Here is a 25513-nt window from a genome sequence, read left to right as displayed (position 1 = left end):
AAAACTTTGAGAGGGACGTTTGTCAACAGGAGTTTTTAAAAGTTCAATGGATAAACTTCGTCCTGCACGTCTTTCTGCCAAGGCAATTTCTCTGTCAATATCTTGGGGTAGTCGTTTAAAATAGGTGTCCAGGAGGCCCATGATAGCAGCCCCTGCCTCATTCAAGGAGGGCAACAAAGTAGGAGCGCTTACGGAAGAAGCCATACTATAAAACCTCCCACACCTTCAAGAAGGAAGCAACAAGTTAGAGTGTAAACACAACCAACAGAACAAAATAGCAGACCGATAAATGTCAGTGGGGTGGCCCAGCCCAGCCTCCTTCGGCCCCTGACGGCCACAGACGGTCCCGTCCTTGTCCCGGGCTTCTCCCGGGACGCTCCCGCGCAGCGGCCTGTACAGCTCCTCTTAACAAAGAGGAAGGAAAGATTATGGGCGGGTGGGCGGGGCCAGAAGGGAGAGCAGCCCAGGTGTGGTGAATAGGGCTCGCAGGGACTCCTGGAAGATTGAGTCCCTGCCTCCAAGCTCGCAGCCCTGCCGGCAGCTCCACGCGCCCCGAGGTAACAGCTCCTCTCCCAAGTCAGCAAAGAGTATATGTGGGCGCTGCGGGACCCGCGAAGCGGGTCCGGCGAGGTCTTTCTTCCCACAAATGCAACCACAAGGGTAAACAGTCGAAATGGCAGGCAGCAATAAAAAAGGCCAGCAAACAACAGCCAAAAGGGTCCCATTCCAGTCTACATTTAATTGGGGTAGGTGCTGGACACTGAACCTAATAATTTACTATTCCCACTCCAGTCTACATTTAATTGGGGTAGGTGCTGGACACTGAATCTAATTAATTTACTATTCTCACTCCAGTCTACATTTAATTGGGGTAGGTGCTGGATAATCAATCTAATTAATTTACTATTCCCACTCCAGTCTACAATTAATTGGGGTAGGTGCTGGATAATAAACCTAATTAATTTAATATACCCACTCCAGTCTACATGTGATTGGGGTAGGTGCTGGACACTGAACCTAATTAATTTACTATTCCCACTCCAATCTACATTTAATGGGGTAGGTGGTGGACACTAAACCTAATTAATTTACTATTCCAACTCCAGTCTACATGTAATTGGGGTAGGTGCTGGATAATAAACCTAATTAATTTACTATTCCCACTCCAGTCTACATGTGATTGGGGTAGGTGCTTGACACTGAACCTAATTAATTTACTATTCCCACTCCAGTCTACATTTAATTGGGGTAGGTGCTGGACACTGAACCTAATTAATTTACTATTCCCACTCCAGTCTACATTTAAATGTGGTAGGTGCTGGACACTGAACCTAATTTATTTACTATTCCCACTCCAGTCTACATTTAATTGGGGTAGGTGCTGGATAATAAAACTATTTAATTTACAATTCCCACTCCAAATCTACATTTAATTGGGGTAGGTGCTGGACACTGAACCTAATTCATTTACTATTCCCACTCCAGTCTACATTTAATTGGGGTAGGTGCTGGATAATAAATCTAATTAATTTACTATTCCCACTCCAGTCTACATTTAATTGGGTTAGGTGCTGGATAATAAAACTATTTAACTTACTATTCCCACTCCAGTTTACATTTAATTGGGGTAGGTGCTGGACACTGAACCTAATTAATTTACTATTCCCACTCCAGTCTACATTTAATTGGGGTAGGTGCTGGACACTGAGTCTAATGAATTTACTATTCCCACTCCAGTCTACATTTAATTGGGGTAGGTGCTGGATAATAAATCTAATTAATTTACTATTCCCACTCCAGTCTACATTTAATTGGGGTAGGTGCTGGATAATAAATCTAATTAATTTACTATTCCCACTCCAGTCTACATTTAATTGGGGTAGGTGCTGGATAATAAATCTAATTAATTTACTATTCCCACTCCAGTCTACATTTAATTGGGGTAGGTGCTGGATAATAAATCTAATTAATTTACTATTCCCACTCCAGTCTACATTTAATAGGGTTAGGTGCTGGATAATAAACCTATTTTATTTACCATTCCCACTCCAGTCTACATTTAATTGGGGTAGGTGCTAGACACTGAACCCAATTAATTTATATTCCCACTCCAGTCTACATTTAATTGGGGTAGGTGCTGGATAATAAACCTAATTAATTTACTATTCCCACTCCAGTCTACATTTAATTGGGGTAGGTGCTGGATAATAAACCTAATTAATTTACTATTCCCACTCCAGTCTACGTTTAATTAGGGTAGTTGCTGGATAATAAAACTATTTAACTTACTATTTCCACTCCAGTCTACATTTAATTGGGGTAGGTGCTGGGCACTGAAGCTAATTAATTTATATTTCCACTCCAGTCTACATTTAATTGGGGTAGGTGCTGGATAATAAATCTAAGTAATTTACTATTCCCACTCCAGTCTACATTTAATTGGGGTAGTTGCTGGATAATAAAACTATTTAACTTACTATTCCCACTCCAGTCTACATTTAATTGGGGTAGGTGCTGGACACTGAACCTAATTAATTTACTATTCCCACTCCAGTCTACATTTAATTGGGGTAGGTGCTGGATAATAAAACTATTTAATTTACAATTCCCACTCCAGTCTACATTTAATTGGGGTAGGTGCTGGACACTGAACCTAATTAATTTACTATTCCCACTCCAGTCTACATTTAATTGGGGTAGGTGCTGGATAATAAATATAATTAATTTACTATTCCCACTCCAGTCTACATTTAATTGGTTTAGGTGCTGGACACTGAACCTAATTAATTTACTATTCCCACTCCAGTCTACATTTAATTGGGGTAGGTGCTGGATAATAAATCTAAATAATTTACTATTCCCACTCCAGTCTACATTTAATTGGGGTAGATGCTGGATAATAAATCTAAATAATTTACTATTCCCACTCAAGTCTACATTTAATTGGGGTAGATGCTGGATAATAAACCTAAGTAATTTACTATTCCCACTCCAGTCTACATTTAATTGAGGTAGTTGCTGGATAATAAACCTAATTAATTTACTATTCCCACTCCAATCTACATTTAATGGGGTAGGTGGTGGACACTAAACCTAAATAATTTACTATTCCAACTCCAGTCTACATGTAATTGGGGTAGGTGCTGGACACTGAACCTAATTAATGTACTATTCCCACTCCAATCTACATTTAATTGGGGTAGGTGCTGGACACTGAACCTAATTAATTTACTGTTCCCACTCCAGTCTACATTTAATTGGGGTAGGTGCTGGACACTGAACCTAATTAATTCACTATTCCCACTCCAGCCTACATTTAATTGGGGTAGGTGCTGGATAATAAATCTAATTAATTTACTATTCCCACTCCAGTCTACATTTAATTGGGGTAGGTGCTGGATAATAAAACTATTTAACTTACTATTCCCACTCCAGTCTACATTTAATTGGGGTAGGTGCTGGACACTGAACCTAATTAATTTACTATTCCCACTCCAGTCTACATTTAATTGAAGTAGGTGCAGGATTATAAACCTAATTAATTTACTATTACCACTCCAGTGTACATTTAATTGGGGTAGGTGCTGGACACTGAACCTAATTAATTTACTATTCCCACTCCAGTCTACATTTAATTGGGGTAGGTGCTGAACACTGAACCTAATTAATTTACTATTCCCACTCCAGTCTACATTTAATTGGGATAGGTGCTGGATAATAAACCTAATTAATGTACTATTCCCACTCCAGTCTACATTTAATTTGGGTAGGTGCTGAATAATAAAACTAATTAATGTACTATTCCCACTCCAGTCTACATTCAATTTAAGTATGTGGTGGACACTGAACCTAATTAATTTACTATGCCAAATCCAATAAACATTAATACACTAATCACAATTAAATTAAAAACAATAATACATTATTAAAATATTACATTTTTCTTTCAAAATCAAATATTAAAAGAAATTGACATTATTCTTTTCTAAAATGCAAACACCCACTATAAACTAAACACCACACTTTTAAATAACTATAAAATGTTTACAATAATATAAATTATAAAATCTATCAACTCCCAATTTTTTCTAAATCTCCACCTTCATCCCCTATAAACGAACATCCCACTCCTAAAAATTATTAATAGTTTCCACTTCCTAATTATAAAAATCATATTTAAATTAAAATTTTCAAAAAATAATATATATTCAAAACACTCACCACCCTTATCCCCTATAAACCCAAAATCCCTATCCTAAAATTTGAAAATAATTTATACATTTTAAACTTCTATTTCCTATTTCAAATTTTTTTTTTAATTAATTTTAAAATTTTAAAACAATCCCCACCTTTATCCCCTATAAACCCAACATCCCAGTCAAAAACATTTTAAACTTATTTCTAAATTCAAAGTTTTAATTTCGTAATTCTAAATTTATTTTATTAAAATATATATGTTTTAAACACTCCCCACCCTTATCCCCTATAAACCCAACATCCCACTCCTAAAAATTAAAATGTTATTTCTAATTTCGAAATTTAAATTTTGTAATTTTATTTTATTTTATATATTTTTAAAACACTCCCCACCCTTATCCCCTATAAACCCAACGTCCTGCTCCTAAAATTTATAAATTTATTTCTAAATTCTAAAATTAAATTTCGTAATTCAATTTATTTATTTTTGTAATTATTTTTTAAAACACTCCCCACCCTTATCCCCTAAAAACCCAACATCCTGCTCCTAATATTTCTAAATTCAAAATTATAATTTCGAATTTTTTTTATGATTATATATTTTTAAAACACTCCCCACCCGTAACCCTTATAAACCCAACATCCCGCTCCTAAAATTTATAAATTTATTTCTACATTCTAAATTTAAATTCCGTATTTCTATTTTTTATTTTTTTTTATATATTTTTAAAACACTCCCCACCCTTATCCCAACATCCCGCTCCTAAAATTTGAAATTTTATTTCTACATTCGAAAATTTTATTTCGTAATTCAAATTTTTTTTTTAAACTATATATTTTTAAAACACTCCCCACCCTTATCCCCTATAAACCCTACATCCCGCTCCTAAAATATTTCTAACATTTAAAATTTCATAAATATATCTTAGAAAATAAACATACATAAAATATAAACAATTACAATGTACAATACTTAAAACTACAATATTTTTACTTTTCGATATTTTGAACATCGACATTACCTACATCGATATTACATACACCAATCAAAAACAATATTTAATACATCAATATTATTATAATCGAAATTTCTTACCTGCGATATTTAGGTGTCGATATTACTGCATATCAACATCAATGACTCGATATTTTGACTGTGCACCGTTGGAGACAGAGATCCTATCCAAGGAAAGGAATGGGCCATGTCACTTTGTTAAACATGGTGATACTGTCTACCTGCTGGGATGTATTTATGAGCAAATTCAAGTTAGGAGTCTCACAGATGGGGTTCACAAGTGAGGAGAATCCAACTGGGTTCAGAAGGACATAGAACTGACAAGTGCCTCTGCAGGAGAGGACCATTGTCTATGTTTTATCGCCTGAGCAAGGAAGCCTATCAAGGTATTGAATAGTCTACCATGACTTAGAGACTCAGAAGGGGGGTTGGGGCCTTTTGGAACAGGCCCTGTCTGCAGGGTCGTCCCCAAACGTTTTGCCTGCACCACTCCTGCTTTGCAGAATTTGCTTTTGTTGGCTTTAGGACTCTGTGCACTTCACCACTGATAACCAGTGTTAAAGTACTTGTACTCTCTCCCTAAAACATTGTAACAATGGCTTGCACCTGGTTAGTATATGTAATTTACCTATAAGTCCCCTGTAACGTGATATACCACGTTCCCAGGGTCTGAAATGAAATGCTACACTACTAATTCCAGCAATACCTATTGTGCCCCCCACTTGAATAGCCTTTTTAAACATATCTCAGGTCTGCCATTCCAGCCTGTTTGCAATCTTATTCTGTCAATTCAACCTGGCAAAATAAACCTCTTGCCAGGCCCAAAACTCCATCTTTCATATATATACACATCAAGACTAGGGTATTTTCTTGTTAGATTTGGGGGTCTCTAGTTGGCAGAGGTAGGTACCTTTGACCAAATAGGGGCCCTTGTGTCTAGTCTTATCTCAGAGGCAGTGTGTAAAGCATTTGTGAACACATACAGTAATACAGTGACAACACTACAGATGGACACCACACAGGTTGTGTTATAAAAATAAGTATTTTTATATAGACTTAACACAAGACTAAACAACAATAATCCACAATACTGTACTCAAAAATAGACTTTAAAATGGCAGGAAATAGCTCAGTTCTCTTAAGATTGTAAATGCAACACTTTATTCTCAAAGTACCTTGGATGCGTAACGCAAAGCAAACCAAAGGGTCCCAGGGAAGGTGATGCGTTGGTTCCTTACACTCAGGAGTGAATGCGTTGGTTCCTTACTGCTGCGCAGGGGAGTTGATGCTCGCTTCCTTACTGTGTGGGGAGGTGATGCGTCGTTTCTTACTGCTCTCCGGTACGATGCGACAAGATGATGCCTCGATGCGCTACTTCTCTCTGCTGCAATGCGACAAAAAGGCGTCTTGGTTACTATGCGACAACGTTGATGCGATGCGGACACACCTGACAGCCGTGCGGAGACTCGATGATCTTCTGAACCTCGACAGGCCCTGCGACACGCTCCTCCGGTGATGCGACGACAACGTCTGCGGCAGTGGCACGCTTCTCCGGGGATGCGACGCGTTTCGGTGATGCGATGGCCACTGCGGCAGTGGTGGCACACTTCCTTGGCGATGCGGCGGCAACTGCTACGGCGGCGACATGCTTCTCGTCGTTGAGGCACGCTACCAGCTCCCAGCGGCACGCAGTCTCACAGCAGGCCCAGCAGAACAGCAGGCACTTTAATTCCCTGCAAGGGAATTCAGGGGGGAGCTGGTTTGTGAAGTCTTGTATCCCTGAGACTTCAGGCAGAGGCAAGCTCAAAGTTCAAGCCTTTGGAGATTCTAAAGTTGATGAAAAGCAAACTCAGTCCTCTTCTTCTTTCTTTGGCAATGAAGCAGCCACTGCAGGTCAACCCCCAAACACACAGCCCAGGGGTAGTCTCCTCCTTCAGTGTCCTGGTTCTTCTCCTCAGCAAAGGTTTATCTTGATTCGCAGAAGTGATCTAAAGTACTGTGGTCTGGGTCCTCCTTTTTATACACCAAAATCTTTTGTTTCTGAAGGCAGAGAGTGTCTCTACCTAGTTCAAACCAGTTCTGTGTGCATTCTGCCAGTGTACACCTTCTTCCTTTGTCAGTGTGGGGCAGGGTCCTCAAACACAGCACAGGAGGTGGAGCCAGCACTGTGGAAGGCAGGCACAGCCCTATTCAGGCCCAGGTGCTACTCTTCCCACCACTCCTCATGCAGGTAGGTCTATTCAGCCTTGTGCTGACTCACTCTGTCTTTTTGAAACCACCCCCCCCCCCCCATCCCGTCACTCAGAAACCAGACATGGAATACATAACCTAGCAGAAGCAGGCTTGGACAGTTAGGCAAGAAAATACCTATTTTCAAACACAGAATGTAAAAACCAACTTTACTAAAAGATGTATTTTATCATTCTGAGTCCAGGCATTCCAAATTCGTTTTACACATCAGGGCATGTCCTATCTTTTACCTACAATGCACCCTGCCCTTGGGCATACCTCAGGGAAGGTTTGGGGACTGGCAAGTGGGTGCACTTGCCAAGTCAACATGGCAGTACCAGACTGCACAGAGGCTCTGCAATGGAAGGCCTGAGACACACCTTACAAGCTGCTCCGGTGGGTGGCACAATCATTGCTGCAAGCCCACCAGCAGCATTCCATTTATAAGCCCTGGGCACACGCAGTGCACTGTACTAGGCTCTGATAAGTAAACCAAACAAGCCAATCATGGAGTCACTAATCCATACATCAATTTACTATTGGGAGCACTTGCTCTGTGGCACAGTGCCCAAAGTATCTAAAACCAGCAAAAACATAAGAGGCAACAGCAAAAAATGGAAGGGAGACCCACGCTATATGGTGCCAGGTCTAAAAATTCTAAATAGGCAATAGGGCAGGGTGCATTGGACTTGAAATGTGGGAAATGTACTTTTAAGCTTTACATGTCCTGGTAGTGAAAACATCACAAAGTCATTTTTCACTACTGTGATGCCTACCTCTCCAATAGGATAACATTGGGTTACCTTATTACATTTAATAAGTTATGACCTTTGATTGGGAACAGGTAAAATGTCATGTTTACTCTCAAATTAATTTTAACTTAATGATAAAGTTGGATTTTAAGTCACAATTCTGAAAATGCCACTTGTAGAAAGTTTGCATGTTCTTGTCCTAAACATTTGGTGTCTACAGCCTGTTCCTGGGTCACATGACTAGGCGGTTGTTGGCAGTTTGCCTTTGTGTATTCCTCCCAGACAGCCACACAATAGAGGAACTGGGTGCTGGCAGAATGACCCATTCTGACTTGATTGGAGGGGCGGAGCTGTCACCTGTCACACTTACACTTCAAAGACATTGTCTCAGCCCACATATTAAGAACTTCACACTAGCATTTTGTGATTCCAGACCTTGTGGAGCCAAGGCAGAGAGACAGGAAATTCCAGGTCCAGATAAGGGTGGAAGACTGGAAGTTTTTCCCACTTCAAACCTAGCACCAGTTATAAATAATGGATCCTCAGATCAAATCTTCAGGTCACTTCTGTACCCATAGCAGACTTAGAAGAAGGACTGTCCTGCTACAAGAAGTACTTCCCTGTTGACTGTGGAAGGAAGACTAAACCTGCTCCTTGAACCCAGAACCAACAGAGTAAATCCAAGGGCTAGCTGACTGGATTCCTTTATAAGCTAGTGGCCATAACAGGCACCAGAGACCTGCCCTGCATATGCCCAGCTGCCCAGACTCAACTAGAGTGAGTCCTGATCCCCCACAATGGCTGGCATCTCCTCCTGGCCCAACTGTGAGTTTCCTCAGAACAGATGCAGCATGACAAATCAATGCGGAGCAACACAGGAACTCACATTGCAGTCTTTGATCAGCAGCCTCATCCGAATCAATTCAGTGAGACCCAACTCGATGCAGGACCTTGCATTGCCGCCCTCACAGCTTCTCACTGGAACCGACACAGAACAACAACTAGATGCAGAACCTTGTGTCACAGTCCACACAGCTCAGAACAGATGCAGTGCGAGGCGACTGCAGCGCTGCACCATCACAGCCCTCGAAGCTAGTCATCAGAACCAATGCAGTGTGACGCAACCCCATGCAGGACATCACATCACAGCTCCTATCATAACCAACACAGCGTGATGCAACACTCCACATCAAGGAAATATGGTAGAGTTCTCAGTGGGATTACCATGGTCCCTGTAATTAGCCCCCACTCCATCGCAAACGACCTGAACTTGTGACTTTGTCCCGGTCTGGCATGACCAGATTACGGCAGTTGGAGCTTTGTGCTTTTAGGCAATATACTTACCTTGAAACTTTAAATTGCATATCTTCAGTTCTACTGATTGGATATTTATGGTTTAGGTGGAAAATAATTTATTACATTTGACTCTATTTTTCTAAATTGGTGTGGGGTTTTCCTTGTGTTGTGTCACTTTATTGCTATTTGTATTCTGCATAAATACTTTACACATTGCCTCTAAGCTAAGCCTGAATGCTTTTGTGCTAAGCTAACACTGGGCTAAGATCAGTTAATTTAGTGACTGTTTGTGGTTCACCTTGAAATGGATTGTGGCTGTTGCTCGAGAAGGGCTCACACCCCCTCAACCGGCAACCGAATTTCTCACAGTCCCCGAATAAGTTTCTATGCCTAGCTAAGTCTCCCATACAGAAGGATGGAACGTTCACCATCTAAACTTCAATCAGTCCATTGGTGTTGATGTTGATGTTATATTTCGGGTGTTTACCATACTGTAATGTGTGTTAGTGTCTCACAAATGTTAAGAGATGTACATATATATTTACAATGAAAAGTGCTTTGAGGAATGTGTAGAAACAAAAAAAATTTTTTATGCGAGCACATATCACCTGGAAGAGGCCGAAATGCACATGTTGCTACGATTAACGGTGCCACTATTCCACAATATACTTGCATGCTGTTCTTCCTTCCCATGATTTCTTTTTTTTAATTTATTTAACAGATCTTTATTCAGTACATTTTTTAATTTAGTCCCTTCCCACCCTTTGTTCCTCCCCACCCATGCCCAGCCAGCTTATAAACTTTTTTAGTCACGACTTCCATTACAAAAGCTTAAATATATACACTTATTTCACTAGATCTTACTAAATGTGGTGACATATAATAAAGGACATACTAGCACATAATCATAGACAAGAGGGAGAGGAGAAAAAAGTAAAGTAGCTAGATTATTAGGTGAATAAATTATAAAAGTTAGAGATATTTATTCTCCATTTCCATACTCGCTCGTTCATTCGTTTGCATGTTATTAAGTCATGTTGGTTTCACATGACTTATAAGTTACTTACTGCCTATCATTATTCGTTATCTTGCAGCCAATTAGTTAGGGGGCCCCATATCTCGAGACCCCTTTTTTCCTGTGTGTCCCCTTCCTCCTGTATATAGCTATTTCTAGGCTATAGCTAGCTAGCAGTCTTGATCGCCACTGTTGAAATAGTGGAGGAGTTGGATCCAGCCATCCAGTTGCCAGACATATCCTGAAGATGGCCATAGATATGGATATCAGGCCCTGTGTTTCCCTGGATCTTAGACCTTGTTCTAGTCCCAACATTATTTCTGTTGTCGTGATGACGACTGGATTTTGAAAAATTTCAGAAAGAAATTTAGAAATTTCTGATCTGATAATAGTTAGTGAATGGCATGTGGCAAATATGTGTACTATATCGGCGGCATGTGTAGCACATTTTGGACAGTTCGTGCCTTTACCCATACTCCATTTGGCAATCTGAGATGGTGTATAATATAGTTAAAAGAAGGTCTTATAATATTGAGCCTGTAATTTCGTAGATATTAGTGATGTTTGAGAGAATTGAAATGCTGATTTTACGCCGTCTATAGTGATATTTAGTTTATTTTGCCATTTGAGACTATGTCTATCCAGATCATCTGGTAGCAATGAGATTAAAGTTTTGTAAATATCTCCTATTTTGATAGGAATCTTGCCTATAATAGCTTCTATAATCGGGGCTTTCTGAAACTCAGCCCTGCCTCCTCCTTTTTTTATTATGAAGTCTCTAATTTGGAGGTATTTAAAAAAATCCCTATGCTCAAGCCCGAATTCCATCTTTAGTTCCTCGAATGATTTAATGGCCAATGGTGAAAAAAATACCCCCAAATGTGTAATCCCAGTATTGATCCATCTGATCATGCACGTATCCTGAAATATTCCTGGAAGGTTATGATTTCGGATGAAACTAGTGTAATAAGAGTATCTACCTATTCCTAGTATTTTACGGATGTTAGATCAGGCGTTGTAAGTACCTAACAGTGTTTTAAATCTGACTTTTTTGAAGTGATTGCCGTATGTTAGTCGCCACAAATGATCACCAGTTTCTGCTCCCAGAATGAGTCTGCACGGAGAAGGGACGTCCCCTTCAATAATCGGAGAATCATCCGACATGAGTAAGCCTTTGCTGTAACTCATCAATGTAGCCCACCAATATATTTTAAGATTTGGGGCTGCAAGACCCCCTCTCATTCTTGGAAGTGAGATGTGCTTATATGCTCGGCGTGTTGTTTGATATCCCCATATGAATCGAGAAAAAAGCGTATCGATTTGTTTGAATATTAGGGGATCAAAATTTTAACATATGGTGCGAAAAAAATATAAAAATTTCGGTAAATAAATCATTTTAATAACATTGCATGGAATGTTCACCATCTAAACTTCAACCAGTCCATTGGTGTTGATGTTGATGTTCTATTTCGGGTGTTTACCATACTGTAATGTGTGTTAGTGTCTCACAAATGTTAAGAGATGTACATATATATTTACAATGAAAAGTGCTTTGAGGAATGTGTAGAAACAAAAACATTTTTAATTATGCGAGCACATATCACCTGGAAGAGGCCGAAATGCACATGCTGCTACGATTAACGGTGCCACTATTCCACAATATACTCGCATGCTGTTCTTCCATCCCATGATTTCAATGAGGTGTCGATGCATCTGAGACTGTACCAGCGTTCCTAAAGCTCCGCCAGCCATCACTATTCCAGTAGCAAATGACCGTTTGGTGGTGAAATACCGACTGATCATTATCATGCCTAAAAAAATGACAGTACATAAGAGGCATGCTTTCGAGACGTTGAAAGCAGGGACGTAGGAGACACTAAAATTCTGGGGGGACAGGTACAATTTTGTGGACTTTCCAGTGACCCTATACAAATCACCGCCCGTTAAACAAATACAATCGCATACTTTTGAAGTGAAATATTGAAAAAAGCAGGCATGTAGCCACAGTTTGCATGTATGCTTCATTGTTATTTACATTCACATAGTAATCAGACCAAATGTTAAAAAAGCATGTATATGAATCTTGGATCTTCATGCGCCAAGCAAACAAAGGTCGCTGACTTAGGGTGGGGGCGTAGTGTTTGCAAGTACATTATGGTTTGAAAAGTACCTGTTGCTGCATTCCTGGTCTCCAGCAATTTTCAGGCAACAATAAAAATGTGAAGATAACTTTGGTGATTAATGTTCTTTATTGAGAGAGATCGTAGGTTTGTCTAGTGGAAGTTTTGACTCATGGTAAGGTAGCCACAGTGGGGTAATATGCCTGCTGCAAAGAAAGTGTACCACGCAGATCACAAAATGCATATCATGTCAATAGGTCAGTGAGCTTTTGCTTTTGTCTGAGAGATTCTTTTGGTATTTGCAGTTTATAAGTTAAAATCCTAACATTGAACAGTGAGCTATTAAGCGTCATCAAAGAGCTGCATGAAAACTTCAAGGTATAGATTAGAGCGTTATGATTTTTCTCCAGTCTTTCCTTATCCTAATGTTGGAAAATGGGTTAATTAGGATAGAAATCAATTCTGAGCATTGAAGAGAACCCCCCCAACCATGGTGTTACGTTTTAAATTCTGAGTTTGTGCTTCTCTAGTATTGGAAAGCCGTCCTGTGCCCTGGGCACTCCCCAACTTTTTGCTGACTGGTACTGGTGATACCTGACTCTGACTGACCCTGGCCTCTGCCTAATCAGGCCCAGGCCCAGTGCTATGCTAAAAGAGACACTAAAAATACAATGAAAACACCTACATACACTAGCTTGCACTATGGGTTAGGGTACCCCAATGATTGGCATGACCTCTCCTATAAGGCCCTAGTACATAATAGGGCAGGGGATTAGAACTACCTTTAAGTCCCTAGAATATAATAGGGCATGGCAGTTTCGAGGCCAGCAGCCCTTTCTGCGCTTAAATGTGTGCACTGCTGAAGCCGGAGGTACGTTTAAAAGTAGCCCTGTATTGTAGGACTGCTTTTAAAATGCAAATTGTGCCCAAACTCGACTTTTGTGTTTGGGAAACTTACAAACTGATCAACTACAATGTTGGGGCAAAATTAAGTTAAGTGGAAAAATGTTTTTCACTTAACTATGGCTGTATCATATTTGCCACATAATTCAGAATCTGCTGCATAATCTAACGATTTCACCCAAAACAATTTTGTAGCTCAAACGAATCAAAAATTACTAAAAGAAATGTGACTTATGTTGCTGTGAAGTGCAGGGCCCTTTGCAAAGGTTGACTGGTCACCTTTCCCACTGCTGCATTTGTATGTTACACAGGTACTCATGTACTCATGAGGCAAAAGCTTTGCAAAGGTTGTTAGTATGTATAAATATGTCAAAATAATACAGTATCATAAATGTACCGCATTACGATGCAGCCTTTTTATTGTTGCATAATTTAGTCAACACTGTGACATAATTTTGCCCTCCATTGCTGCATAACTCCAGTGGCCCGAAAGCAGGCTGCACAGGTTAAAAGTGTTTGTGCACGAAGCAGAGACCATGATGTTTGCGAACTTAGGGGCTAATGACGATGGCAATGGGACTGCTGGCCTACAAGGCGGCGGCCCCACAATAGGCATTACAATGCGACTGCCACTACGGCGTTCACAGTGCCTAAAATTTACATTGCAGCAGGTGCTGCTGGCTGCATCATCCGCCGCGATGTCAAAAAGGGACATGTTACATATATCACTGTACTACGTGGCAGGCAAACTGCAGTGCCTGCCACATGGTGCAGTGATATGTAGGGGTGCATTATAGGTGCCCACCGGGTCCCATGTCTGGGGGCTAGGGGGAAAGGGGCCTGCTAAGGGCCCCTAATGTCCCTTTCTGTCAGCTTTGCAATTGTGGGTGTACCCCCAAGGATAAGCTGGCAGGTAAGGGACATCGTAATCCCTACTGCGGTGCCTGGTAGGCACCACCAGCATAGTAGGAACCACGAGCCCCTCCGCCGCACTGCCGGGCTCAAGGAGCCCGTCTGGTGCATGGCGGTTGGTCTTTCCGACCGCCAGGGAACCGCCCGCAAGTGTAATATGTCGGGAGGTGATGCAGTCACCGATGGCGGTGCGACCGCCACTGACGGGGCGATGTGGCAGTCTCACCGCCATTATAATCACCCCCTAAGTTTGGTGTGCATGCAATCCTACATTTCCAACCCCTGGTAAGTTGCACTACTACTGCTGAAAAAGGCCATTGGAGGTACCAATGGGTGAGGTGCACTGGCCTTGAGGGTCTTGTGACCTCAGTAACAGAGTCACTGTCGCTCTAGTGTGTGCTTCTTCGTATGCCTGCCGACAAGACTGGAGGTGAACTGCATGGATTGTGGTGGACAGGCCGTCAAGGTTAACTCACACTTGCCACTGTTAGGGTTCACCTGCTGGTGCTAAGACACCAGGGCTTCTAAGGTCTATTGGGCCTTCTAAGATCTAGTACGGGAATGTGCGCTGTCAGGAGAGTGGTCTGGTGGAACTGGTCTGGTGGAACTAGTTCCAAATTCAGCAGCTCTTGCCAGAGTGCCACACCCTCTCGCACACTGAACACCATACTGCCCCACTGAGAGCAACTCGCACTGCCTTCAGCTACAACTCAATTGTGCTGCGACTAAATTCAAATTATACACTCGACAAGAGTAAAGTGCTGCCTGAAAAAAATATAATAACAACCTGGAAAAAAAAACACTCATAGGGAATGCAAGAATAAGCAAAGCATGTGAAATGTAATCAGGAACAACATGGTTACCTTAACGGTTTTAAACTCATTATGGAAAGTTTGGATTAAAAAAGACCACATCCCCGAACACAGAGCCGTGGTACACATTTAATAAGCTAAAATAATTAAAACAGTTGAAAACAATCATATTAAACGTTTCCACTCCACCTATCAACCAGGTATTGCAGTCCCTTTAGGAATGGTGCACTTCTCCTCCCAGGGAAAATAATGTTGTTCAAAGAAAGAAGATTAAAAGAAAGTAGCGCTTTCACTGGCAAACTCTGTAAAGTGGCACTAATGTGTGTGGGTGTAAATAACAATCTGGCCTGTCTGCTGGTCACTCTGTATTGCTTTATTTAGGTATTTAATTATTTTTTCACTCCGTCCCGAGGTTGTTCTTTGGAATAGAAAACGGTCAGAAAATGAGGACATTTCCAGCCAAAGTGTTCTGCTCTTTTTTGGATCCATTTCACAGGGGAACAAATAAAGAAAAGGAGAGGCAAGAGAGGGTAAGTGCTGTCTCTTGAAATCAGCACCTAGGGAGGAGCAGACAGAGACAGAAAGAGTTGGAGGAATAAAAAGAGAGAGAGGGGAGGAGTGCCGCTGCCAGAGGCAGATCAGAAGTGGACACAGTCCTTGCCTTCTCTGGGCATGAAGGAAAAAAGACAGGGTCTTTTTTTCCTGCTCTGCCCTTCCCAGAACGCCGAGCCTTCCTGCAGCATAACAAAGGGAAGAGGGGGGGGGCTCTTTGACTCCAGGCAGGTCAAGTGCCATTAGGTAGCACATTCGCACGCTAATTAGTTCTTTGAGGACAAAATTGAAGCAATATATAAAAAAATCACTATAGTCTCTGACACCCTGGGAACTGAGGTCCCTGAAACTGCCCCGCAACTGACTTCTGATGAAACTCTTCTGGACATCCCAAAAATAACTATTAAGGACCTGACCACTCTCATTAACCAAACTAAATCTGGTTCTCCCACTGATCTGATACCAGCTAAATTCATCCCCCCGCTAATCGAGATACTGGGTCCTCATATTCAGAACCTACTTAACCTGTCTTTTGCCAAAGGCCAACTCCCATCTGCCTGGAAGGAAGCGGTTGTGAACCCTATTCGCAAAAATTCCACCTTGCCCTGGTCTACACTCTCCAACCTTCGCCCGATTTCTCTCCTTCCTTTCATCAGCAAACTGGCAGAGAAGCACGTCAACACCACCCTCTCCAATTTCATCGAAGCGACAGGGGGCCTGGACCAATCCCAATCTGGATTCAGGCCCAACCACAGCACTGAATCAGCCCTCCTCTCTGTGACAGACCAGATCAAAATGTCACAAGATAGAGGGGGCTCCATGATTCTAGTGCTGTTGGACCTGTCCGCAGCCTTCGATACCGTGTCTCATAACACCCTACTGAACCGGTTGCAGGGAGTAGGAATCGGAGGCGTAGCACTATCTTGGTTGGAGAGTTTCCTCGCCGGGAGATCACAATCTACCAGCCTGGGCCCCTTTCGTTCCATCTCAAGGGGGCTCACGAAGGGGGTGCCACAGGGCTCATGCCTTAGCCCTACATTGTTCAATGTCTATGTGGCCCCCCTTGCTGAGATTGTGCGGAAATACGGGTTCATACCGGTCTCCTACGCTGACGACACTCAGCTCCTCTACCCTTTCAGCTCCCTTGACCCTAAAATCAAGGGGAATTTTGCTGAGGGTATGAGAGCGGTGTCACACTGGATGGCGAGGAACTGCCTCCAGTGTAATGTAACAAAGACTGAGGTCTTGCTCTTTGGCAAAGCAAGTATCCTTTGGATCCCTGACTGGTGGCCACTCGACCTTGGCCCAGTACCTGTACCCAAATCACATGTTAAAAATCTTGGAGTGAAGATGGATCAAAAACTGACCATGAAAGAACACACCAACTACATCGCGGGTCTGTGTTTCCACACCATTGGTCTACTCAGGCGTGTCTTCCCTTTTCTTCCTGCCACATGTAGAAAGACACTTGTACAGGCCTTGGTAACCAGCCGCCTGGACTACTGTAACGGCCTGCTGACATTAGCCAATACGGATGCAGTAGGCCGTTTACAGGTGGTCCAGAATACGGCAGCCAGACTGGTCATGGGTGCACCTGCCAGGACTCCTTCTAAGCCCTTGCTGAAAGAACTGCACTGGCTTCCCATACGACAGCGCATCCACTTTAAGATCTGTTGCACGGTACATAAATGTCTGTATGGAGCAAGCCCTAAATATTTAGCTCAGTCTCTTGAACTGTACCAGCCCAGCAGGTCCCTCCGCTCCTGCAACCAAGCCCTGTTAAAACCTCCCAACACAAAGAAGACTAGGCATGGAGACCGTGCTTTCTCCGCTGTTGGTCCTGCCCTCTGGAACAACCTTCCCATTAACCTAAGAACCACCATAAATCACTTGTCCTTCAGAAAGGCATTAAAAACCCTTCTTTTCCAAGAAGCATTTCCATCCACATAAACCTTAGGCTGCTCTACCTAATAACCTTCTTAGCTGGCAAAGCGCGGAGATACCCTTACGGGATTGATTCCTGCGCTATAGAAGAAATTAAAATAAATAAAATAAATAAATAATGGCCCTGCGAATAACAGAAGGGAGAGGGGGAATTCTTTTGTCCCCTCGTCCCCCAACCCCTGTCCATCGTGTCCCCCCTACTCCAAAACCTGAGTGCCCCCACACTTCCTACGCCCATGGTTGAAGGGAAACACAGTCCTCTGGTAGGTTACCTATAAGAATCAAATAAGTATACATTACTATTGTTCTCCTAATCAGCAGCCACTTCTTCATATAAGGCTAAAGGGAAAGGATATCGACACTTCAGCACATTATAGGTCTTTTATCTTTTTAAATGTGCAAATTAGTCCACTCGCCGCCCCCCCAGGGCCCGCCCAAGCACGCCTGCAGGGCACGCAGGGAAACTTTATTAATTGCATCTATGATTTTCCTCCCTGATTTTTCTATTCATACAAACATTTTAAAAGCACACTCTTTCAACCACACTGCCTTGCAGCCTCAGAGACCTCCATAAAAACCTAGGGCATGGGCCCATAGCAAAATCGAGCAAAGCTTCTCAGAATCAATCAATCAATCAATCAAAGCATTTATATAGCGCACTACTCACCCAGAGGGTCTCAAGGCGCTAGGGGAGGGGGGTCCGCTACTGCTCGAACAGCCAGGTGTTGATTTGCTTCCTGAAGGCGAGGTGGTCCTGGGTCAGGCGGAGGTGGGTCGGGAGGGAGTTCCATATCTTGGCGGCGAGGTAGGAGAAGGACCGTCCCCCTGTGGTGGCTCTTCGGATGCGGGGGACGGTGGCGAGGGCGTGGCCGGTCGATCGAAGCTGGCGTTTGGGAGCGGAGAAGTTGAGGCGGCTGTTGAGGTATCCTGGGCCTTGGTTGTGTAGGGCTTTGTGTGCGTGGGTGAGGAGACGGAAGGTGATTCTCTTGGTGACCGGGAGCCAGTGCAGGTCTCTCAGGTGTCCGGAGATGTGGCTGCGACGGGGGATGTCCAGGATGAGTCGTGCTGAGGCGTTCTGGATCCGCTGAAGTCTTTTCTGGAGTTTGGCGGTGGTTCCGGCGTAGAGGGAGTTGCCGTAGTCCAGACGGCTGGTGACGAGGGCCTGGGTGACCGTCTTCCTGGTCTCGGTGGGGATCCACCGGAAGATCTTTCGTAGCATGCGCAGGATGTTGAAGCACGACGAGGAGACGGCGTTGACTTGTCTGGTCATGGAGAAGGTGGAGTCCAGGATGAAGCCTAGGTTGCATGCGTGGTCTGTTGGTTTGGGTGCGCTGCCTAGGGCGGGGGGCCACCAGGAGTCGTCCCAGGCGGAGGGTGAGGATCCCAGGATGAGGACTTCCGCCTTGTCCGAGTTCAGTTTCAGGTGGCTGTTCTTCATCCATTCGGCTACCTCTTTCATCCCTTCGTGGAGTGTTGGCTCTGGCGGTGGCGGGGTCGTTGGTGAGGGAGAGAATCAGCTGGGTGTCGTCGGCGTAGGAGATGATGTTGAGGTTGTGCTGGCGTGCGATGTCTGCGAGGGGGCTCATGTACATGTTGAAGAGGGTTGGACTGAGCGAGGAGCCTTGAGGAACGCTGCAGATGACTTCGGTGGGTTCAGATATGAACGGGGGGAGGCGGACTCTCTGTGTCCTTCCAGCGAGGAAGGAGATGATCCACTCCAGTGCCTTCTCCTGGATTCCGACGTTGCTGAGTCGCTGCACTAGTGTACGGTGGCAGACAGTGTCGAAGGCCGCGGAGAGGTCTAGGAGGATGAGGGCCGCTGTTTCCCCGTTGTCAAGCAGAGCTCGGATGTCATCGGTGGCTGCGATCAGGGCGGTCTCGGTGCTGTGGTTGGCCCGGAAGCCAGACTGCGAGAGGTCGAGGGGTCCGTTCGTCTCGAGGAAGGCGGCCAGCTGCTTGTTGACGGTCTTCTCGATGACTTTTGCAGGAAAGGGGAGCAGCGAGATGGGGCGGTAGATCTTGAGGTCGGTGGGGTCGGCTGATGGCTTCTTTAGTAGAGCGCTGAGTTCGGCTTGCTTCCAGCTCTCCGGGAAGGTAGCGGTGTCGAAGGAGGTGTTGATGATGTCCCGCAGGTGGGGTGCGATGACAGCGTCGGCCTTGTTGAAGACGTGGTGAGGGCAGGGGTCGGTAGGAGATCCGGAGTGGATGGAGTTCATCGTGCGGACGGTGTCTTCGGTGCTGATCGGGGTCCAGGCACGGAGGGTGGTGGTGGGGGGCGGTGGTTCAGTCGTGGCGTGCGTCGGTTGAGTGCTGAAGCTGTTGTGTATGTCCGCGATCTTGTTGTGGAAGTAGGAGGCGAGGGAGTTGCAGAGGTCTTGTAAAGGGGTAATGTTGTTGTTTCCGGCGTTGGGGTTGGAGAGCTCTTTGACGATGTTGAAGAGTTCCTTGCTGTTGTGTGCGTTGTTGTCCAGTCGTTCCTTGAATGCGGTTTTCTTGGTGGCGTGGATGAGTTGGTGGTGTTTTCGGGTGGCGAGCTTGAGGGCAGTCATGTTGTCCGGTGTTGGGTCTCTGCGCCAGGTTCTTTCGAGGGCTCGGCAGTTCTTCTTGGAGCTCTTGAGTTCGTCGGTGAACCATGGGGCTTTCTTGCTACCGGGTCTGCTAGGCGGGGTCTTCAGAGGGGCGAGGTGGTTTGCGCAGTCGCTGATCCACTTCGTGAGGTTGGTGGCCGTTTGGCTGGAGTTTGTTGCGCTGGTGGGTGGGTTCTTGCTCAGGGCGGTCGCGAGCTGGTCGGCTGTGATCTTGTTCCAGCTTCTGCGTGCAACCTGTTGCTGGTGGTGGTGGATCGTGGTCCTTCTGAAGCTGAAGTGGACGCAGCTGTGGTCCGTCCAGTGGAGTCCGGTGGCGTGGCTGAAGGCGATGTCCTTGCTGGATGAGAAGACGGGGTCGAGTGTGTGTCCGGCGTAGTGGGTGGGGGTGGTGACCAGCTGCTTGAGTCCGAGGTTGGCGAGGTTGTCCAGCAGGGTGGTGGTATTGCGGTCGTTGTTGTTCTCCAGGTGGAAGTTGAGGTCCCCGAGGAGGATGTAGTCAGCGGAGGGGAGGGCGTGCGGGCTGATGAAGTCGGCGATGTCTTCTCTGAATTGTGTGCGTGGTCCCGGGGGTCTGTAGATGAGGGTGCCTCTGAGCGTGGTCTTGGGGTTGATGTGGACCTGGAAGTGCAGGTGCTCGGCGGGTGCATGGATGTCGTCGGTGTTGGTTGTGATGCGGATGGTGTTCCTGTGGATGATGGCAATGCCTCCTCCGGTGTGATTGATGCGGTCCCTTCGGATGATCTTGTAGCCGTCTGGGATGGCGATGGCGATGTCGGGCGCTGAAGAGGCGTTCATCCATGTTTCCGTGAGGAAGGCGACGTCTGGGGCTGTGGTGTCGAGCAGGTTCCAGAGCTCGACGGCGTGTCTGTGGACGGAGCGGGTGTTGAGCAGGATGCATTTCAGGTGGCTGCTGTTGTTGCTCGTCTTGGTCTTGGTTGGTGCTGGAGTAGTGCAGGTCCGGATGCAGGTGAACTTGCAGGAGTTGCAGCAGAAGGGTCCGTGGGTGCGTCTCGGGGTGGCTCGGTAGCATCCTGGGATTCGGCCGGCGTTGAGTGCGTTGAGGGTGGCGGCGTCGTACGTCCGGCGGGTGGGCTGGGGTCTGCATAGAAATGTGACAATATTCGCCACTGCAATTCAAATTCACCTCATGTACACTGATTGAAGATATCCTGAAAACCTGAAACAATGATATTATGTAATGTATCAGTGACAGGCCAACCTAATTCAAAATAGGTCATTCTGTTATACTGCACATATGTAAATAAATCAAAGAACAGCGGTACTGACCAATGAAAGCACAATTGTTCAACTGCACTACTTTTCTCAAAGTTTCTTGTCACAGTAAAACAGAATCAACATAAAAACTGCTAAAAGGAACACTTTGTTCCATTAACTCACCCGTAGTTACAGCTAGGCTTGATCCAATGCCTGTTAGTATCCCATGAGTTAAATAGAAGATTTCCATACTGGGGGCAAATGAAGAACCAATAACCGATATGATGACTATTATTGATCCAATTATCGACACTGCTTTAGCACCAAACCTCTGGATAAGCTTTCCAGAAAGAGGGCCAAAAATCATGATGAGGCCATAACTCAGTGAGCCAGCGCCAGCTGAAAGGAAAGATATGTAAAATATATATGTAAGGCATTTAGCTGCACATTAGCTTCTAGTGAGTTTCTAGAAACGAAGAGAGAAACTGTGTCACCTGATTATTTGCTACACCAAAATACTTCTTTTAAAGTAATCAGTGAAGCGTATACTTATTTATTAATCTTTAAAGTGCATCCACAGTTTACACTTAGAAAGCTACTATAGTCAAAAATAAATAGATACAATAGATAAAACATACATAAGGTTAAAACAATACGAAACTAAATTAGTACAAGCAAAATACATTATAATAAATACAAATAGATTAATTTATATCCAGAAAATACCCAAAGAATCTCATTAACAAATAACACATATTAACAGTAGGAGGGATTTAAAAAAGGTAATGTACTTCTTTAGTGTGTTGCCATACAATACCTTAAAATCAAAGGATACACTTTATTCTGCAGATAAGAAAGGCCAAGAGAGAACAAGCACTGGCGTTGCCAATAGGTCTCGCAGTAGGAAAGTTTGAGCTATTGGTTTTCTAAATGACATTTTATTTTTTTGTTTTGTGATTTACAATGCCAATACTTTTAACTTTTTGCATTAGGAAAGTTTGAGCGATTGGTATTGTAAATGACACTTTTTTAATTTATGTGTTGGTTTTGAAAATAGCAAAATTAATAGCTTTGTCAGTTACAATGTCAATAGTGTTAACTTTCGCAAATGGGACACCTATAGCATTTGTAATGCAATGTGTGTTGTATTTACGTGACTTAGAAGTATTGATATTACAAATAACAATGGCTTTTAATTTTGTAAATAATTAATTCTTAAATAAAAGTTATTGTAATTTATAATGGCAATAGCTTAAACGTTTGTAAATAAATTTTGTGAAGATTATGTTCAGTGTATTTTATTGTGACGAAAATCCAAGAACATTGCATTTGCACCTACAAACACATATGTGTTGTAGCACTGAGTGGTGTGAGGATGTGAGGGTGAGGGGGTGTGAGGGTGAGTGGGTGAGTGGGTGTGTGAGTGTGTGAGGGTGAGTGAGGGGTGTGAGGGTGAGAGTGTGTGAGGGTGTGAGGCTGAGTGAGGGTGAGAGGGTTGTGAGGGGGGGTGAGGATGAGGGGGTGAGTGAGGGTGTGAGGGTGAGGGGGTAAAGTTTGGAAAACAGGTTCTGGGTTGGAGGGGAGATTGTACCAATCAATTGCAGTGCTGTGTAATCTACGCTCTATGTCATAATTTTCTTTGTCACTTACAGTATCCCCTTTCCCTCGTTGTTAAATAGCTACTGGACACTTAACATTTTCATTGAGATGAGTACTACTGTGACATTCACAGTTTGCCCCTGACCCAAACCCGCTCTCCAGAATGAGGTGTCTAACACCGTCATCCTCCGTCTTGCAGTGTGACGTGCGGGAGTTAGCAATCTAAAGCAGCCATGCCAATGTGCCAATTTGGGTGGCAGGGTCTCATACAGTATCCTCCAGATTTATGTATCTGTTTTTAATGTGAGCTGAATTGTTGCGTAGGTATTCAACCTGCCAAGACAAAGGAGCTGCAATCTGACAGTTAATGACTCCCTGCTCTCTGACTTGTGCCATAGGGAGGTCTTGGCTCTGCCTAGTTGTTAAGCTGTCTCCCATAACTGACTTCACTTAACAACCTGTGCCGATCACACGATAAACCTGATTGAACCCCATAGTCATAAAACAGCGAGGATAACGCATTTAAGAAAACGTTTTTGTAAAATTCGGGGTGCAAACAGCTACGTTTTATACCGAAGGGAGACAGATGATATAGTTTAGCTGTCAAAAGTGTAAGGTCAGCGTTGTTTGCATGCAGCAGAAGGATAGAGCAAAGTGAAATTCGAGGACGTTATGTAGGGAGACATAAAACCCAACACAATGTATCAGATTTTTTTTCATGTGTTTGAAGTTCAGTGATCCTATTCATTTAATTTGCCACAAGGAAATTGGAGTAAATGCTTGGGGTTATTGGCTTTAGAGCACAACACTAATTCAAGTAACCATGACTAACCAATAACTACTGTACAAACCACTAACCTTGGGTTTTGGAGTAGCATGCTACTCTTTGTAAAGCGCTTCAACTCATAGTAACACTGAGTCAGTGATATTTAAATGCAAGTAAAATGCAATACACATCATGTTTTTGCAACAGTAGTGTAATAAAAATGGCAGAGAAATTTCTTCTCGTAGTTAGGCTTGTATGCCCAGCCGCAACCCAACAGTATGCTACCAGGGTGTATGTCCCCACCTTTGACGTGTCCTCCACTCTAATGTCCAAGAACTTGCACCCCCTGTCACTTGGTATTTGATCTCGGCACAAAATAAAGGATTCTCGAGTATGCTGCATCCAACACCCTTCCTTCGTGCCACTGACAAAGATGTACCGAACGCACATATCTCTACATTTAACAAGTCCAAATAACGAAACAACAATATGGTCCACCCTTTTACTATCGTTATATAGGCGGTCCGTCATCTTTAAAATGGTCTCTGCCTCGAATGAATGTTCTACATGCTCATGCATATCTTGAACATCTCACAGAAGTAACTAAGTCAGTAAGAAGCGATTGCTCAGAATTTACTGTGCAAGTGGAACCAGGCGCTTCTAGATTAAACAAGGTGCATCAAAGGCAGCTATCCTTTTGAAGAAATGAGCCTAAGCAACGGAGCTTGACGGCGGAGGTGCCTCCGGGCGCTCCTTCTTAGTCCCCCCTGGGCTCTCATTTACCACTGAGGATCCGTGCACTCAAAGCAATTTTTACAAGCTCAAAACCAGCAGCGCCATGAAGCTAATATATCTGCACTCATCACTACACTAGGGGTCCAGACACACGAGGAAGAAAGAAGAGCAGAGGAAAATGGAAGGGAGAGAAAACTAATCAAAGCAGACTGAGCAAGAATGATAGAAGCAGAAGAGGAGCAGTGGCAAAAAACAAGTAAAGGGTATGGCAATTAGATTAAAATACGTTGCAGAAAAAGGACAGCTAGAAAATGTAAGACAATGCGAGGTATGCAAAAAGTAATACTACATGAAAGAAATGCTGAGATATGGAGGGAGTGAGAGAATGTAAAACAAAAGGGGTATGATTAAGCAGGTTCAACAGATTGAAAAGAGAGACAAATCTGCCAGCAAAAAACAACAAGGGAGAGAACAACACGAGTGGTGGGGGAAAACCACGAGGGAGACGCACGCACGGAGACAAAGTGAAACAACACGTACCTGATAATGCAGAGCGGCCGGGAAACTGAAAGTACAGCCGGCCTGTGGCTGGCCATGAATAATTAGGGGAGGAGAAGCCGCAGAGCGCACGCTGGGCGAAGCCCTTTGATGTGCTGTGCGGCCGTGAATGCGCGTGCTTGTTTGGTCACGTGTTTCACGTGAACTTTATCAAAACGGCACGAACGAAACCCTTCGTTTCACGAGCGTTTTGAGGACATGAATTCTCGCTACGCTCAATGCGCTTGCGCGCATTGATAGGTCGCGAGACCTAAAAAGTACCAGGTACAAATCCTGTTTAACAGCCTCAAAAAGTTTGACAGCTT

General features: G+C 43.9%; 1 protein-coding gene across 1 annotated transcript in view; it reads right to left on the bottom strand.

Annotated features, from left to right (window-relative positions):
• The window catches only part of LOC147707999 (monocarboxylate transporter 10-like), a 770926-nt gene that overhangs the window by 545186 nt on the left and 200227 nt on the right, over nucleotides 1–25513 (bottom strand). Inside the window, exons 3-4 of the mRNA XM_086925276.1 lie at nucleotides 21734–21949; nucleotides 12109–12315 (exon numbers count right to left, since the gene is read on the bottom strand). Coding sequence (XP_086781402.1) covers nucleotides 12109–12315; nucleotides 21734–21949 — 423 coding nt within the window. The remainder of the gene's footprint in view (nucleotides 1–12108; nucleotides 12316–21733; nucleotides 21950–25513) is intronic.

Source organism: Lissotriton vulgaris, chromosome 6 (assembly GCF_964263255.1).
Source record: "Lissotriton vulgaris chromosome 6, aLisVul1.2, whole genome shotgun sequence".
In the NCBI taxonomy this organism is placed as follows: domain Eukaryota; kingdom Metazoa; phylum Chordata; class Amphibia; order Caudata; family Salamandridae; genus Lissotriton; species Lissotriton vulgaris.
Note: the sequence above shows the minus strand (reverse complement) of the source record. Positions and strands in the feature narration are given on the sequence as shown.